Source organism: Typopeltis vanoorti, chromosome 8 (genome assembly GCF_054136105.1).
Source record: "Typopeltis vanoorti isolate ZY-2024b chromosome 8, IOZ_Tvanoo_1.0, whole genome shotgun sequence".
Classification (NCBI taxonomy): Eukaryota; Metazoa; Arthropoda; class Arachnida; order Uropygi; family Thelyphonidae; genus Typopeltis; species Typopeltis vanoorti.
The window spans coordinates 99,893,325-99,912,566 of record NC_143556.1 but is presented as its reverse complement, the minus strand read 5'-3'; the positions used below and the strand labels follow the sequence as shown (position 1 = coordinate 99,912,566).

At 34.9% G+C, this 19,242-nt stretch overlaps 1 protein-coding gene across 1 annotated transcript in view; it reads right to left on the bottom strand.

Moving 5' to 3' along the window:
• Positions 1–19,242, bottom strand: part of LOC150104224 (MAP kinase-interacting serine/threonine-protein kinase 1-like) — a 136,654-nt gene that overhangs the window by 39,201 nt on the left and 78,211 nt on the right. The window contains exons 7-9 of the mRNA XM_090396237.1: positions 16,445–16,500; positions 8,303–8,395; positions 5,739–5,842 (exon numbers count right to left, since the gene is read on the bottom strand). Of these exons, the coding sequence (XP_090252363.1) occupies positions 5,739–5,842; positions 8,303–8,395; positions 16,445–16,500 (253 nt within the window). The remainder of the gene's footprint in view (positions 1–5,738; positions 5,843–8,302; positions 8,396–16,444; positions 16,501–19,242) is intronic.

The window sequence follows — 19,242 nt, the reverse complement described above, 5'->3', positions numbered from 1 at the left end:
TAAGTAGTTTTCATTAGGTGACAATAATAAGTGACATCACTAAACTTTTGAAATTTAAATGCCATTTGTGGATTTTCATTTTTATAATTTCATACTCTTATGTGCCTCTCATTATTATCTGCATTTATGTATGATTCCCTGCCATTTCCTTTAGTCTATTATGATACTGTTCATCAATACAGATTTCCTGGCATTTTCTTTGTTCTGTTTCCCACCAATTTCCTACTAGTTCTTTTTCTATTCCTCATCATTTCAGCATTGTTTACTGACCTCAGCTACAGTTCTCAGTTTTTTTTCATTTTCTAGTTTTATTTCCCACAGCAACATTCCCAACAGCTAGAATTTATGATGTGGATTGTGACATTTGTAAGGAAATTCAGTTTACTATTGTGCTTTTACTGTTTGCAATAGTGAGCTTAAAGTGGGGCTGGGTTGTTTCCATATTTCATAACAACATTTTGTTAAAGAACTGTTTTGGTAAAGTGCACAGGAAACAGTAAGAAGGTGAGGACTCAAATATACTATAACCAAGCAATCTCCTAAGCATGTCATACTTACCAGCACAGTAATTCCACATGTATCCTTTCTTAATTGAAAATTCCCCACATTTAGCCACCTCCCAGGTCAAGACCCTATGATCACTCTCACCAATTGTCTGTATTACGATTTTTTTTTTTTCACTGGGGGCCATAAAATATTTTAATTTTTCCAAAGGGGGGCCTTGGCATCAATGGATGAGAAACCACCTGCTAGTAATTTATTTTTAACCCTTAATTGACTCCCTCCTTCTCAAATTAAGTATAAATTAAGGGATGCAAACTGAGTTTGATACAGTAAAGAGTACCTTAGAACGGTGTTTCACAAACTTATGGATGCCAAGGCCCCCCTTTGGAAAAATTAAAATATTTTATGGCCCCCAGTGAAAAAAAAAAATCGTAATACAGACAATTGGTGAGAGTGATCATAGGGTCTTGACCTGGGAGGTGGCTAAATGTGGGGAATTTTCAATTAAGAAAGGATACATGTGGAATTACTGTGCTGGTAAGTATGACATGCTTAGGAGATTGCTTGGTTCAGTGCCATGGCATGTAAAATTGCAAGGCTGGATGTTGATAGTGCATGGAAGGCGGTTAAGGAATGTTTGCAGGAGGCAATGGCTGACTGTATACCTAGAATCTGAATAGTAAATCAAGCAGGGGTTAAATGGATGAATAACACCATTAAGCTTGAGCTGCAAAAAAAGAAACAACTGTGGAGGGAATTTAAGGAAAAAGGTGACCTGCAGGCACATGAACAGTATAAAGTGCAGGCCAGAAGGGTAACGAGTGTGGTAAGAAAAGCAAAAGCGGATTATGAAAGAAAATTAGCCATGCAGGCTAAAGACAATCCCAAACAGTTTTTTCGATATGTTGCAAGTAAAAGAAAAAATGTATATGGCAGAATGATTTTAAAGAATGCCGATGGTAGGGAGGTAACCGAATCAGTTGATATACTGGAATTACTGAGTGAGCACTTTTCAAGAATATATCATCCAGGTGATGACATTGCAGGAATGAATGAACCAATAGCTTATACAGAAATTGTGGTGAATGAAGTAGAGGTGAATAGTCTATTACAAAACCACAATGTCAATACATCTGTGGGATTGGATGGTATAGCTTGTGTCGTACATGAAGTGGCTAAAGAATTGTCAGTGCCCTTGACCATTTTGTTTAATTTGAGTCTCAAGTCTGGGTTAGTCCTGAGAGGGGTGGAAAGAGGGGAAAATAGTTCCACTGCATAAAGGAGGTTCCAAGACTGCTGTTATAAATTACCGACCAATCAGCATATCAGAAATCGTTGTCAAGGTTTTGGAGAAAACAGTCAAGAGGAAAATACAGGATTGGATAGATGAAAATGGGATACTGTATGGTTTTGTGAAGGGTAGATCATGCCTCAGTAACTTGCTCATGTTTTATAACACAGTGACGGCTGAACTGGATAAGGGTAATGGGTTTACAGTGATTCTACTGGACCTTGCTAAGGCCTTTGACAGGATACCACATGGAATTCTAATCAGTAAACTGCAGCATATGGGGGATGGATATAGGGTTGGTGAGATGGATAGGAGGGTGGTTGATGGAGAGATATCAGAGATTAGTTTATTCAGGAGTAGAGTCCAAAAGACGGCCTGTGACTAGTAGTGTGCCGCAGGTTCTGTTCTTGGACCACTACTGTTTAATTTGTCCATTAACGATATAGGAAAGGATCTGAGAGGAACTGTTTATTTGTTTGCTGATGATGCAAAGTTGGATAGAGCAATAGTGAATGCACAGGATGTCAAAATTTTGCAGGATGATTTGGATAGTTTGGAGGACTGGGCTAAGGAGAATGGATGTCAATTTAATGTGGCAAAATGTAATCTTTTCACCTTACAAAATGTAAGGTGAAAAGATTAGCAGCAATATACCACATGAGTGGAACTGTACTCCAGGAGATTGACGAGGCCAGGGATTTGGGAGTGTTGGTGGATAGGGAGTTGAAGTTTAGGGGCCACATTGCAAAAGTGGCTAAATCAGCCTCATCAAATCACAGATAAGCAAGTTATTGTTCCTCTGTATCAAGCCTTGATAAGACCCCACTAGACTATTGCGCCAAGATTTGGGTGCTAGGGTTTCTTCTTGATGGGGAGGAGGTGGAGAGGATCCAGAGACGAGTGACCAAGATGATAGCAGGTCTATGGAATGAATCTTACAAGAACAGGTTGAAGATTTCTGGGTTGCAGAAATTGGTTGGTATTCAGAAGAAGGGTGACATGATTGAAACATTCAAATTACTGAAGGGTTTCTATAAAATTAATTCAGAAGATATTTTTGAGAACAGGACTGGTGGTGGAAGGACTAGGGGCCATTCATGGAAACTGGGCAAGAGAGTGGTTAGCAAAGGTGTCAGAGCTAGGTTTTTTACTCTGAGAGTGGTAAATGAGTGGAATAAGCTGCCAGAGTCTGTTGTGGGTGGGTGTCATGACTGTGAATGAGTTTTAGGCGCAGTATGATAGATACTCTGTGAATGTTGAATAGTTGTTCTTGACATGATGTTAGGGCCTTCCTCGATGAGTCTAAGGACTCCTTGGAGTTGCCCGTAATAATAATAAATAATATTGTAATATTTATTGTATTTATATTCAATACAATTTATACTCAAGCTTTTGTATGTGTAATCTTGTGTTTCTTATTAATACCTTTGAAATGAAACTTATATGAATAAGCATATATTTACTAATATTGATTAAGTGCCGAAATACGCAGGAAGCAAAATTTGTGAACCAACACCAATGTGTGATTTCTCCATTAAAATATAAAAAAGAACAAAAAAGAAATAAATAATAAAAATTAAATATGTTTCTTTTAAGATTAAATAAAATCTACTTAGTCTTAAAACATTTTAAATTTGTTTTCATTATTTCATGGCCCCCAAGCGTGGCCGTGGCCCACAGTTTGGGAAGCGCTGCCTTAGAAGACAGAAATATAGATCTGATAATGTTGAAGTCTTGACAGATAACAGATTGATTTAGAGGAAAATTGTAAATAGGAAGTTAGTAATGATGTAAGTTTCATGTAGTACTATCATATCCTGACAATACTACTATCATCGAATTCCAGACATGTACCCTCAAGGGGTGTACATGTCAGGAATTTGAAGATGGTGATTGTAAGTGAATGTAGAAGAGTCCTGTTGACCATGTGTTAGTGAGGAAACCAAAATCATGTTCCACAGGTATTTATACAGAGTGAGCAAAAAGTTCCTAGGTGATTTTAAAAATCGATTACTCTTTTTTGAGACTTTTTAGGCTAATTTTTTTTTTTTTAGTGCGATTCATTTTAATTCAATGAATCGCACTATGTCATTCAATATAAACAAGCCACATGTTTATAGCATGTATAAATTGGAGGAATATCATTGCTCCCTGTGGCTGGGTGAAATGGCTGCAAGAGGGGAACTAACAGAGTTTGAAAGAGGCATTGTAGTAAGATACCATGTTGCAGGCCTATGTGATTGGCAAATCGGATCATTCCAGGTCAACACAATCAGCAGTATCATACTGCGAGGCACAGGGAGCAATTGCAAGTGCCACTACCTACAGTGGACAACTACACTCAATAAATGTGAATGTAGAGCGCTATGAATTATAATATGTAAAAACCAGCATTCCTCAGCTGACACACTGAATGCAGAGTTCTGAGCACCATGGAAATCCAGACTATGAGTCTTGGTGTTGAATGTTTTTGTGGAGATTCATGTTCCAGTCGGCGCACGCATTTTAAATTTGAATTCATCATGTAGAACTGTGCAGTGCAAAAGCATCGTTTTTTATTACATTTTGGTTAATGCATTATTGTCAAGTTTTGTTTTTTCTTTCTCCTATGACACCTAAAATAGCAAACATTACCATATTAAAGTATGGGACCCATCAACTCTGAGTTATTTTTACTGGTGTAAAATACAGACTGCGACTGTTCTGAACTTGGATGACAAAACCACAAACATTATAGCAGAAGAGCTGTGCATTCATTAATGCACCATTTCTATCAAGCAATGTGCAGTGTTCAACTCTTTCCCTGAAATCTGCATGCTTGCATGTGGAACATTTTCTGATTTCAATATTATGCAAGTTTAGCATAATTTTGTGTTAGCCATGCTAGAGATAATCTATTATCTCTAACATGGAAACTGCACATTACATGATCTCTCAGCCATTCTGTCAAAGTAAAAATCCAATCATGAAGTTATTTGCCAATTCACTTGGAGAGCAAGTCTTTAGGATATACATTTAGTACAGAAAAATGCTCCATAGATTATAATTAGATGGAATGAAGGAAGGAAGTTTGGTGGATCTGCAGACTGAAATACTGAGCAGTCACTCCTCATTATTAGTTTAGAGGTAACTGGAAAACTACTGGACATCAAGTGGGGAAGAATCAATACTAATGGATGCAACCATGAAAAAAAGATATGACAGGCTATCACCGAGATCATGGATGACAATTTGTGTGAGTCATCAAGTGACTGCATTAACCTCTTCTGGACAGCATCAAGAATCTTTAGGCTGATTTTTATTACATTACCCTAAACGTGAAAGCTATATTCTAAGATTAAACATTTAGAGTTTCTAAAATTAGGCAGATTGACAGGTGAGAAGTAACATTTTTTTTTATTATTATTCATCGAGGGATCAATTTATATGATGTGTTTATGTCGGGAAGGGCTACAAGTTAATAAAATCAGCCCAAAAAGCAGAACAAAGACTTGTTCTTACCCAAGGATCATTACTATTATTATTACTAAAGGCAACAGAATATTTTTTTTGGAAGATGACTAGGTCATCCTCCACCCCATATTAAAGAATAGCACAAATATTCTGTTCAAGGTACTGGTTGCAGATCTTGAAGTCTGGAATATTTGAGCAATGATGACAAAACATTGGTCAAATCTTTGACAGTGCACTCCATTTGTTGTTTGAGAAATAGAGTGCAGTGTCATCAGAAAATTTGGATAAACTTTGAGGTCAGCAAAAAATATTCATGTATAAAATAGAGAGAACAAAACTCTTTGATACACCTTCAATGACACAGAAATTTAAACTATGCTTTGTAAACTACAAAACCTTTTTTTATAAGTTCAATATTTAAAAAACAAAATGGTTTGCATTCCAGTTTCATTTTCAATACTTTGGTGCTTTTATCTATAGAAGTACTTACATAATAACTCCAAGGCTCCATAAGTCACAGCGTTTATCATAGGGTGTGCATTCTCCAATAAATGCTTCTACTACTTCAGGAGCCATAAACTCAGCTGAACCCACCTAAAATTAAAACATACTTTTACTTACACATACTTCTTGTAAAATGTAAAAAGAATGTCTTTCTAAAATGATGCAAAAATACAAAGTTAAATTAGTTAACAACTAACGCCTGCAAACATTTAACATATTCTCGGACATTTCTCCATCTTCGGTAAGCCAAATGTCATTACCAGCAGAGAATTTTTTTTTTTTATAATCAATCATCAATTATGTGAAACTTGAGTTAGAAACAAAACAGTTGATCAAAGACTAGATGTTCTGCAAAATATTAAGCAAGTGAACAGATGTTATTCATGAATGGAAGAATCATATTAAAAATGAAGATATTAAGAAAGAAACTGCTAGCATTCAGGAATGTGCAAGTAGAGCTAATCTAAGGTGCTATGGTGGTCACTTAAGGAAAGCATTATAATGCACAGCACTATAATTCAGAACTGCAATATCCTAAAAGCATATATACTGCAATTCTAAATTAGTACTGAATGAAAATCAGTGCCTTGAATAAGTTCCATTTATATCATAATTATAGCATTTTGAAGAGTTTTTCTCTCAGCACTTATTACGTGCTTTTCCAAAACTCTTCAAAATACTATAATTCACTGTTATATACAAGATTTCTCAAATGTTTGTCTTAAAGTAAAAACCTGATCCTACAGCCTATTTGTCCAGCACGTTCTTCCAAGTTTTCCTCTCTCTCTCATATATATATATATATATCTTTGGCCTTTTTTCAAGTAAATGTGCATAAATTTACCTGAAATGCTCAGTTAAACACACACACACACACACACACACACACACACACACACACACACACACACACACACACACACACACACACACACACACACGGGTTGGACAAAATAATGTGAACACTACACTGTAAAAAATAATGTTCATTGTTTTTTTTCTTTGTGTTCTCTAGGTTGTATGTAAGTGTAGTACAAGTTGTTCAGCAGTGGTTAGTTCAAGCTGTCAGTGAAATGGATAACTTGTGAGGCTTCCAAAGAGGACAAATCGTGGGAGATTGTGTTTAGTAGAAGTGTCTGTAACCAGAACAGCCCAATTGGTCAGTATGTCAAGAGCAACAGTCTCCATGGTTATGACAATATACACAAAGCATGACAAGAATTCATGGTGAAGGAGAATAGTTGCTAAAAACTGAAATTGATGTGCTCAAACACAGAACTACTGCAGCAAAAGTGACAGCTGAACTCAATATCCACTACCAAAAACCCTATTTTCACAAAAGCAGTCCACAGAGAACTTCACAAAGCCAATATCCATGGATGAGCTGTGATTGTTAAACCTTTAATCACAGATTCCAACATGAAATTGCAGAAAAGATGGTGTCAGAATATAAAATCTGGACAGCTAATGATTGAAAATGAGTGATATGGTCTGATGAGTTAGCATTTACTCGATTCCCAACAACAGATCAGGTTTATGTATGGAGAACCACCAAAGCAAGCATACAATTTGACTGGTTCCAACTGCCAAACATGGGGGTGGATCTGTGATGATTCCAGCTGGTCCCATCATAACACTAAATGGTCAAGTTACTGCCAGGATGTACATGGACATTCTGGGTGATCAGGTTCATCCTATGGTCCAAATGTTGTTTCCCAACAATGACGCCATTTTTCAAGATGATAAGGCACCCATACACACAACCAGGACAGTTGCCTTGGTTTGAGGAACACCAAAAAGAACTTCAACATCTACCCATCAATCACCTGACTTGAATATCATCAAACGACTGTAGGCAATTTTGAAAAGCAGAGTGAGAAGACAAAAACACGCATGTCAGAGCAATTACTTTACTTATAATTAGGAAAATAACACTCGAAGTTTCCGCTTCTATATTAAATCATCATCAGAAAAACATACACATGAACAAGACATAAGCTACATGACACTACACAAAAGTTTTAGCTTACTTTTGTGTAGTGTCACAATGAATGCTGACTGCAACCTTGAAAAAAAAAAAAAAAAAACATCAGTTTCTAGGGAAAAATCTGTCACCATTTGAGACTAACTCAACTTCAACTACATCCTAGATGGGACTTGAGCTTGGGTCTTTTCAAACAAAGAGAATTATTGTTACTGACTGAACTAGAGGCTCTGTTGATCTATATGATCCACATAAAAATCACTGCTTTGAATAAAGTGCTATATACTAAATTTCACTAACTTCCTTCTCACAGAGAATACTGGCTATATGTGTATAGACAAACAAATTGGACAAAAACTAGTAAGTACACCACACATTATTCATTGCACTTAAAAAAGTTAAAGGTAATGTATATTTTCTCTTATAGGTTATGATATTTCATATACTTTCAATGTTCAGAAATGAATTTAATTACATATAACTAGAGCTATTTTTTTTGCATTAATTAATTGTTAAATAATTAATTTTGCATAAATTGTTTTAAAAAAAAACTTAAAAATACTCACTGGAGTTAGCAGTTCTGGAGTGCTAACAGGGGTAGCACTATTAAAAATGATCCCACTTCCCAAATCAAAGTCGCATATTTTCACTGGACAAACCTATATAAATTAAAGAAAAGCAACCTTATTTTTATGAAAACATATTTAAAAATATAAAAAGGGAAATCTGTCTATTTCCTAAGTTTTAATCCTTAGGTTTCTGCAATATGTTAATACTAAAAAATACTGATGATGTATATTGATGCTAAGTCTCTTCTCTTTATGTTTGAGTAATCTAATAAGTGGGATTCTTATTTGTGTAGCCATTGCTGTGTCAAGTGAAACCAAAAAAAAAAAAAAAATGTTAACACTGGCAATCACAATAAAGCATGCAAAAAAATTCAAAGTATTTTAATCCAGTAACAGGCATTTTCAAGATTAATGATAACCATGACAAATAAAGCATAACTGAATAAGAGCAAGAAACTTCTAGTAAATATTGAATTATTCTGACTACACCCTCTGGGTGGTCAAAAATAGCTAGGTTTTATTTGATGATTTAAATGAAGGCCAATTGTTGGAGTGAGTATTATGTAGAGCATATGCTGATTTCTAGAATGGCTTTTTGTACTGATCACATCTCTGCCCTATAACTTTCTCTAATGCAGCATTGGATAGATTTTAATGAAACGTCTAAATCCCAGAATAAAACTTACTAGAGAAAGTGAAAGAAACCAATGTTTGCTATTCTCAGATAATTGAAGTATAATTACATGGTGCTATAACAGCAAAGGGTTGGTTAATTGAACGGTCATTGTTTTGAAGGTCGGATAAATGGTAGATTACTGTGGTGAATATTTGCTATTTGCAATATCAGATTATCTTACATTATTTTTTTAGTGGCAGCCAATTTTGATAAATAATAAAACCAAAAGTTATCCTCTACTGTTTATTTTTTTAATCAAAATCGGCCACTGCTAAAAAAAAAAATGCAAGATAATCTAATATCGCATCAACAGATATTCTACAACTGTATGTACACACAATATATAGTTGTGGGATATCTGCTAAATGCAATATCAGATTATCTTATATATATATATATTATATTATTGGGGAAATTGTTGATGATAGCAGAAGAATTTCAAACAAGCTTGCAAGCCTGGTTGGACCAATTCTCTAAAACAATCTACTGTTTTGGAGAGTGGGTATTCATCACTCACCATGGATATGTAACCTAAAGATGACACCATCCATGGTGGGTGATAAATTTCATTGTCTGTTATGAGACCCATACCCTGCTTACTGGTGAAGTGAGGTGGCATGAAATATTTTTATATTTGTTCTCTAAAATAGGGATTCTGCATTATGTAGAAAATAAAAGAATAATAAAAACCTTTGTCCACCCGCTGTACTTAATGTACTATAAGTTTATATAGGTGAGAGTCATATGACAAACTTCAACTAGAAGACATGTGATGGAGGAGAAAATGGAATTCATGTAGATATTGCTGTCTTATTATAATTAATAGCAGTATATCAAGGGAATCAAGGATGTAAGTGATGGATCTGGTGATAGTAGTGGATTTGCTCATAATCGAGACATCTCTAAATATGGACAGTCAGCATGCAGTCTTGATCTGGGAGACGAGCATATATGATTCTCATTTAAGAAGGGAGTCTAAAACAGAAACTACAGAGCTAGTGACTACAACAAATGCAGAAAAAATCTTGAAGAGTTGTGCATAAGAAACAGCAAGGAAGAATATTTATTTGCAGCACATGGGGAATTATACAAGGGGAGAAGGTCGAGAAAAACAGTATCAGACTGTATAGCCAAGGTAATCAGGAGAGAATTAAATGGACGAAAAATCATACATCGATGACAGAATACCGTTTATATATGGGAGGAACTATACATAAACAAAAGAAATGGTAGAAGACAGATCAAAGGAAATTGCAAAATATCAGATGTAATAGAACACAAAGGACTGACAAGAAGCAAAGAATGCAAAATGACTTAAAAGAGTACAAATGCAAACAATGATGGGAGACATAAGAGCTAGGAGAGTATGAAATTAAAAAAGTAAGGTTTAAATTACAAACTATTGCATTAGCTTAAATTATTCACTTACAAGAAATCTCATAATGAACTCATAAAACTCAGAAATCTCATTATGTGCAGACTAGACCATCAAAATCAAACATTTAAAATTGAAACAGTATTTCGCATTGTGGATAAAAAATATTTTAAACAAAATCAGCTGTTGCCAACATAAACTTAACTTAATTAAACTTCACAATAAAGATATACTCTATACTGTGACATATTTGTTTAAGTTGCTGTTCTAAGGAAACAGTGTCACAATTTGTGCCATTATTTGATCAGTCCAATTAGGAAGATGATTTATTCACACCAGTTGTACCAATTACTCTTCCCCTTCTCTTAAGCTGACCAAAGAGAACTAATGTTCATTACTAGTGTTCCCCCCCCTTTGTAATTGGAAGTAACCAATTATAAATTTAACTGATTACTCAAGTTGTCAATTTACGATTTCTCCACATTTCTTCTGTTTCCTACCAGGAAATGGTAGGAAACAGAACAAAATAAATAGTTTGTTATAGCAAATATGCTACAACAAACTATTATGCTAACTAAGAAGAAAAGCCAAACAGCTATTTTTTTTTTTTCTGGCGAAGTTAATTAAATTAAGGGGATAAAAATCCCTTATTATTTTACAGCCAGTATGCGAAACTCTACTGGCTGTAAAATAATAAGGGATTTTTATCCCCTTAATTTAAACTAGTAGTAAGACTTATACGTTGGTTAGACATAACTGGTAATTAATTTATGGAATTAACAACGCATATAAAGTATATTAATTAAAGATAACTTTAATGAATCACTTCTATATTACGGCAATGTCACATTGCCATCTTCAGGAACATAAAGATATGGTATGTGCACTAAGGAACTAACAAAGCAAATGAGGAAGAAAGTAAGAAACTAATTTTGTTCCTAAAGTCCTAATGGTGCCCTCTTGCGGGCTAATTTGGTAGTCTTGGCAGTTGGGCTGAAGTTCTCATAATGAAAGTCTCCCAAATTTGGGGCAGTTTCATGCACCCAAATTTGTTGAGGTTAGGAACGTTTGTTAGAGCTGCTGAAGATTCTTTGAATAATCTTTCGTATTTAAACTTGCTGCGATGGATTATTTTTGTTTTCTTCCAACGAATTTTATGGTGGGTATCTAAGGCATGGTCTGCCAGTCCAGAGCGGCTGTACTGTACTCCTTAGTGCACATACCATATCTTTATGTTCCTGAAGATGGCAATGTGACATTGCCAAAATATAGAAGTGATTCATTAAAGTTATCTTTAATTAATATACTTTATATGCGTTGTTAATTCCGTAAATTAATTACCACTTAATTTAAACTATTATGCTAGTTTCTTTCAGTTCACTGTAGCAAGCATCTACTGTATTATGTTTTTTTTATTACTAATATTAGTTTACTCAAAATGCAGTTGAACTGCAATTTTAGTATACCGATTTCAGGAAAATTGATACAACTAGGCAGCAAGCAAATTTTGTAGCCTATAAATGTGATCAGTTAACCACTAGATATCATTTCAAACTTGCATGTTGAACGATGACAGAGTTAAAACAGTGTTTGAGGTAATGATAAGTTGAGGCAGATGTCATGTGGAAAATGTCTATGTGTCATTACATGGCAATTCAGTATTCCCACTACAGATGACAATACATTAAAGAAACTGATGTTCATGACCAGGAAAGTCTAAACTACTAAATGACAGGATTGGATTAGCATAATTTCTTATGCTAATCCAAATCTTGTATCTCCAGACTCTGCCTGGAGATACAAGCAGCTATCATCTCATCACATTCCTGACATGTACCCTCAATTGATGTACAGGGCAGCTATAACTAATTCCTTCAAAGATACATAACAAGATGCAAACCATATCATGAGTTTTTTTTTTTTTTTTTTTTTAAGGAAGGGCTGCAAGTCCATAAGTATTTCTTAACGATGACACAAATCAATGATGATGATTTATAGTTTAAATGGAGCAAGGACAGCAAAAGTCACACTACACCATATCAAAGGTTATAGTATCAAGGGAAGACAATCACAAACATCCATGACCATAGTAGGATTTGAAATCATGACCTGTTGGGTTGGGGAGCAGGTATGCTAATCACTCGGCCAACTGGGCAAGCTTTTCGTTAATTGGAACGTGACAAGGCACACAGAAACTAGAATATGTAACAACGGAAACAAGTCCTGTGGAGTGGTGAATCATGGCATGCTTTTCCTATTAGTTGGAAGAGTGAATGTCTTTTACTTAAGTGTATAATTTCAAGAATTACATACGGAGGCGGTAATACAGGGTTGCTTTATGTGTTATGGTTCATGATGAATGAAATTATGACTGCTAGGTAATACAATAATGTTCTGAGAACAACCGTGCATGTTCTGGATTGCAGGATTTACAATACTGGCTCTTACACTTTTTAACATGCTAATTCTCTATGTCATAAACAAACACTATATATAAGTTTGAAGAAAATAACCACTGGAACACTGCAGTGGGCCAGCAAAAACATTGATGGAAACCTGATGAAACATTCTTTCAAAATTTCATTCAGCAAAAGTCAAGCACATTTAGATGTGGACAGCTTAGCATCAATTCATGAATAGATGTAGCACCTGTACTGAGCTAGTAAAAATCAATGCCACTATCACTTACATTAAAATAACTATCAAAAATATTAAATCCAGAGCTCTAGGCAATCTTATACACCATCTCCAATAACTGAAGCATCTAAAGAATTTAATAAAGTCAGCTGAAACTATGGCACATTTGTGTAGTGTTGGAAATTTATCATTGCAACAACAGAAAATACTATCACATCTCTGTAAAGGATAATTTTGTCCTCACTCCCAAGAAAATTTGTTAGACATGGTCAGAATCCTAACAAAAACCAAACATCCCATGAGCAGTGTTTTCCCATAAAAATTTCAGGCCTTACAAACTGACAAACAAAAAAAATTATAACAAAACCTCTCACACTTAGGACAGTTCTCCTTCCTCCAATATGAAAATTCTATTCACTTGAAAACCATAACAGAAAATCCTAGACCAGTGATGGTGAACCTATGACATGCTTGTCAACACTGACACTTGAGGGTTTCAGGTGACACATCTTGGATGTTGAACGATATTGGTATTCTGATGAAAAAACTGGGATAAATAGTGTAAGATCACTCTCAGTTAAGGCGAAGGTAGGTTTCAGTTCATTGAATGAATTATATTTTATAGTTAGCCTAATTCTCCTTCCTACAATATGAAAATTCTATTCACTTGAAAACCATAACAGAAAATCCTAGACCAGTGATGGCAAACCTATGACATGCGTGTCAACACTGACACACTTGAGGGTTTCAGGTGACACACCTTGGATGTTGAAAGATATCGGTATTCTGATGAAAAAAACTGGGATAAATTAGTGTAAGATCACTCTCAGTTAAGGTGAAGGTAGGTTTCGGTTCATTGAATGAATTATATTTTATAGTTAGCCTATTTCTATTTTATATTATAGTTAGATTTTTTTTTTTTTAGTTAGCCTTTTTCTATTTTATTTTGTAACTAGCCTATAAACAACGAGCATTTAAAGTTTACATTTTCTTTCTTAATCATTATAATTTATGCATAATCATATCATATTATAAAAACTTAAAAAATTATTATCAATATTATACTTATAAAAATATATTATCAATATCAATTGTATTATCAATACAATTGCAAGGTTTCGGAAAATCTGTTGATGTTACGTTTGGCATGAGCAAGAGCTTTGAGAATAAACTCCAAATATTTCAACGTGATTTAGAAAGTAACAATTTTAAGTATTTCCCAAGAGCGAAAATTTTGTTTAACGAAGCCAGTCCCAAAAATCGTGAACAACATATCAACCAATCTATCGAAGTTCTAGTCAGTAACTGAGCAGTTTTCTTCTAGATTTGAGCAATTTCGAATGTTGGAACAAATAATCCAATTCATAAAGTATCCTGATGAAACAGAATTCATGGATCTTAAATTAGATGGCTTTGAGTGGTTGGATTTAAAAGATCTAGAAATGCAACTAGCCGACTTCCAATGTAATCCTATCTGGAAAAGAAAGTTTATTGCTCTTAGAAATGAATTAGAAAAACTTGAGCGGGAACATCTGCATGATACTGCGTGTAAAGACTGTGAAATTCTAAGCGTGTGGAATAGCCTTCTCGAAAACTTTCATGCTCTTAAAATCTTTGCAAATCTTTGCTAAAGCTCTTCTAACAATTTTCTCTTCTACATACTCTTGTGAAACTCTATTTTCTGCCTTAAATAATATCAAATCGAAATGGAGAAATAGATTGAGCAATGATTTGAGCACTGCCTGTGTAGCATTAAAATGTACACACTATAGCCTTTCTATAAAGCAACTTTCTTCCAGTACTCAGTAAAGTAAAGTCTCTAAATGTAACTTTAGTTTGTAATTTCACTTTATTAAATTAATTGTATAATATGAATTCATAGATTTTATATCAATCCTATTAAATAAATAGCCTAATATGATATGTATAAGTCACCATCTATGATTATGTCATTAAATTTATAATGCATGTATGCAAGTGGCACATCAGCAATGTCAATATTTAAAAAAAAAAAAGATTTTTGACACACCTGGGTAAAAAAGGTTCGCCATCACTGTCCTAGACTAAAAGATTCAGACATCATGGTCAGTTCTGACACTACTTTATTGTTCACCAATGTAACTTTACTCTTGACCTTATTACCCACATTTCCCCTCTGACATTTATGAATTTTTCAGATTCACTCTTTATTCAGGTGATTTTGCATGGAAAGAAAAATTATACAAACAGCTAGATGAGTCTGCTATGAGATCTTTCCCTGCCCCCATCCCACCACACAAGTCAATTTCTATATAGAATTTCTGGAAAACTAAGCAGTCAACACATAAAACAGTTTTGCTATGCTATGTAGATGATGTTTACGCTATTTGGCTTCATGGCCTAGACACATCAGATGCATTTCTAGTACATTTAAACAGATGATATCCAAAAATTCACTTTTTAACAATTAACAAACATCTTCCTCTTCAATGATACACTAGTAACAAAAAATAGCTATGTCTTTTAAAAAAAATAACCTAAGTACAACTTTTAAGCCTCACTTGAAACTTGCTACCCTTATCCATTCTGCCAAAGATCTGTTCCCCTCCCCTCTCCCAGTTCTTGCAGTACATAAAGTTATCTGTTCTTGCAAGTTGAAATACTGTGGACAGAGAGGTAGATCAGCCACCATCGGGACAGATGAACACAAAAAATACATCTGCAATCACGACTATGGTCAATCTCCGGCAGACTATGTATTGGATATTATTCATATGATCTTCTGGAAACAAAACCATCATGCTCCATCATAGTAAATTAAGAAAAGAGGCTATTTTTGGAACCTGCACTGCCTTTAAAAATCAACCAAATTTAAATAAATATGGATGCAAGAAACTTCCCAAAATTTGGGAAACAATCCTCAGAGATCCCCACCTAGATGATTTTGTGTTATACCCACGTGTTTCATTGAGCATTGTGTTGGGGGGTTACAAGTTTGCACTCCCAGAAGATGTCTCAGTGACAGGCGAAATATTGGAATGATTAAAATAGTCTTTAATTTCCCAGTGCTGTTAATACTATTAAATCTCCAACACAATGTCCTGCCAATGCTTAAGCCTTAGCACACAAATATCTTTTATGATGTAGTGAACCTATTATGGCCATATGAAACATTAATTTCTATCAAGTTTCATTTATATCTGCATGTGTTTCATGACTTCTGGTAAGCTGGTGTATGTAACATAAAAATATATCAGTGTGTTGATTAATTAACTAACTGCAATGAAATGGAATGAATGAACATAATTACATTTCATTCTCACTATAGTGAACTAGTTGTTAGAGTAAAGATCCTTTTGTTATAGCAGCATTTGCTACTACAGTGAGAGTCAAATGTTAGAAAATTTTCCAAGCATTATGCTGATACAGATTTAACAAATTTAAATACAAAAGAGAAAGTAAACTTATTCACCTGATCTTCACTGAAACAAAGGATGTTTTCAGGCTTTAGGTCTCTATGGGCAATTCCTAAAAGTAAAAAGTATAGTTAGAATTTTAGATTTTTTTTTTCTTTAAACATGAAAAAAAAAAAAAAAACCACTGATTTTTAAATTGACAAAATAAACTGATGTAAATTACAACAAAAAGAGCTTATCTTTAAAGAAAATTTAACATTAATATTATGATTACTGGAATCATTTAATTATGTATTAATTAATTATGATTACTGGGGTGCTTAAGGGTCAGAGCTGTATAACTGAGAGGAGACCTCCACATAGCCTTTAAAGGAATGCGGAGAACCGACCAGGGCCTCTGACCTAATGTCCAATCCTCACCTTCTCCTGGTGCACCCTGTTCGGTATCTAGTTTGATACTGAACGAACGAGGATGAGCTGGCAATTTGGGATTTAGCCGACCAAATTGTATTCTTATTGGTTAAACCAAAATAAAAAATGATGTTACAACATGACAAAATTTCATGCCGGCTGGGGCATTGCCAGGTTAAACAAGGCCCCCATTGTTTTCGCCAGGGAACCAGGGCAAACAGCGAAAAGTCAGCTACTGGAACAAATCTGAAAACAAACCCCAACTCAACATCAGAGTTAAAGATCGGTACTATCAACGTAAGAAGCTTGAATTGCAAAGAAATGGAGCTAGCTGAGGAATTAGATAAGTACCAGATCGACATAATAGCGGTGACTGAAACAAAAAAGACCAAAACTGGTGAGATCTTTCTGAGCAATAAATACAAAATGTTATATTCAGGCAATGACAATCAAGGAAAAGAAGGAGTAGCCATAGTATTCAACACAAAATACGAGGCTAATCTTCTTGAATGGCAGTCAGTCTCAAGTAGAGTAATGTGGGCAAATATGAGAATGGGGAACTGGACCATGAGACTTATTTGTGCCTATGGTCCCACAGAAGGTTCTACTAAGGTAGAAGTGGAGGAATTTTTTGACACTCTAGAAAAAGCAACTGACACAATGAAAAAGGAAAAGTTGGGGATCTAAATAGCAGAGTAGGAAATGATTGTGAGACATACAAAAATATTTTGGGAAAATTTGGAGAAAAGAGCAAAGCTAATAATAATGGCAAATATCTGTTGGATTTCTGCTCAGGACATGGACTGGTTATTACTAACACCATGTTCTAACATAAAAATGTGCACAAATTCACATGGAGAGAAGAGGCTAGGAATAAGAAAAGTCTCATTGACTATGTTATTGTTGATAGTGATGTTTCCTCCCTGGTACAGGACACCAGAGTGTACAGAGGATTTGAAATTGGAAGTGATCACTATTTAGTCTTGAGCAGGATAAAATTGAATTTCATATTGAAAAGAATAACATGTAAGAAAGTTTTAAAGCGAATAAAAGTTGAGCAGCTCTTAGATGTGAACTGTAGACTAAAATACAGAAAGATTATTGAAAAGAAAATGAAAGAGTTTGAGAACAGGAATCAAACCTTGGAGATTCAGTGGCAAACTCTGAAGAAAACATTGATTGATTCTGCCAGAGAGCCATGTGGTGAGGTTGTGTGCAAGGATAAAAAAATCAGAACTCCCTGGTGGACACAGGAAGTTAAAGAGGTAGTGAAGGAAAAGAAGAAAGCATATCAAAAGTTCCTGGCAAATAAGTCAGCTTTTACTCTTACAGAATACAGAGACAAATGTAAGAAAGCTAAACAGTGTGTAAAACTAGCTAAACAAAAGTCATGGGAGGACTTTGGCAAGAATATAGAAAATAAATATCAAGAAGGTGGCAAAATATTCTGGTGGTTGTTGAAGAAGCTTAGGAATGGAGAAAGAGTGCTGTAAAAGGAGTTAGAGATGATAAAGGTGACATGAAAGCAGGAGAAAAAGATATCCTTGAAGAATGGAGTAATTACTTTGAAAAACTGCTAAATGAAACAAGCAGTGATGACAGCACAGTGATAAAAAACACTGACCAGGCATGCAGTCAGAAATACATATCCATACTTGAAGTAGAAAAAGCCCTCAAAGGCTTGAAATGTGGAAAGGCAGCAGGAATAAATGATATTCGACCAGAAATGCTGAAGTATGGTGGTATAAAAGTCTTACAGTGGCTGCACTGGATAGTTCAGAAAGCCTGGACAGAGGGACGAATTACCGATGATTGGAGTAGAGCTCTCATGGTACCCATATATAAAAAGGGAAATAAAACTGCATGTGAGAATTACAGAGGTATTTCCCTACTCAGTGTTCCTGGCAAGATCTATGCAAGTATACTTGAGAAACGGTTGAGAAGAATTGTGGAAGAAAAGCTTAGTGAAGAACAAGCTGTATTTAGGCCAAATAGAGGGCTGTCAGGATCAGATCTTCACTTTACGACAAATAGTCAAGAAAGCATGGGAATATAACAAAGATCTGTATTTAAGTTTTGTCGATTTGGAAAAGGCATATGACAAGGTGCCAAGAGAGAAGCTATTCAATACGCTGCAGTTATATGGTGTCAATGGGGCATTATATCAAGCAATACTTAGTCTTTATTTGAGTTGTAAGTCAGCAGTTAGAATTGAAGGAAGTACAGGAAGATGGTTTAATGTTAAATCTGGTGTGAGACAAGGATGTACATTATCCCCTCTGTTATTCATTATCTATATGGATCACATTATGAAGGAAAGTGGTATTAAACCTGATATCAAAATTGGAGATGTTAATGTCAGCTCTTTGCTTTATGCGGATGATGTTATACTTCTAAATAAATCTGCTACAAGTCTGCAAGATTCTCTGACTAAATTCAATTG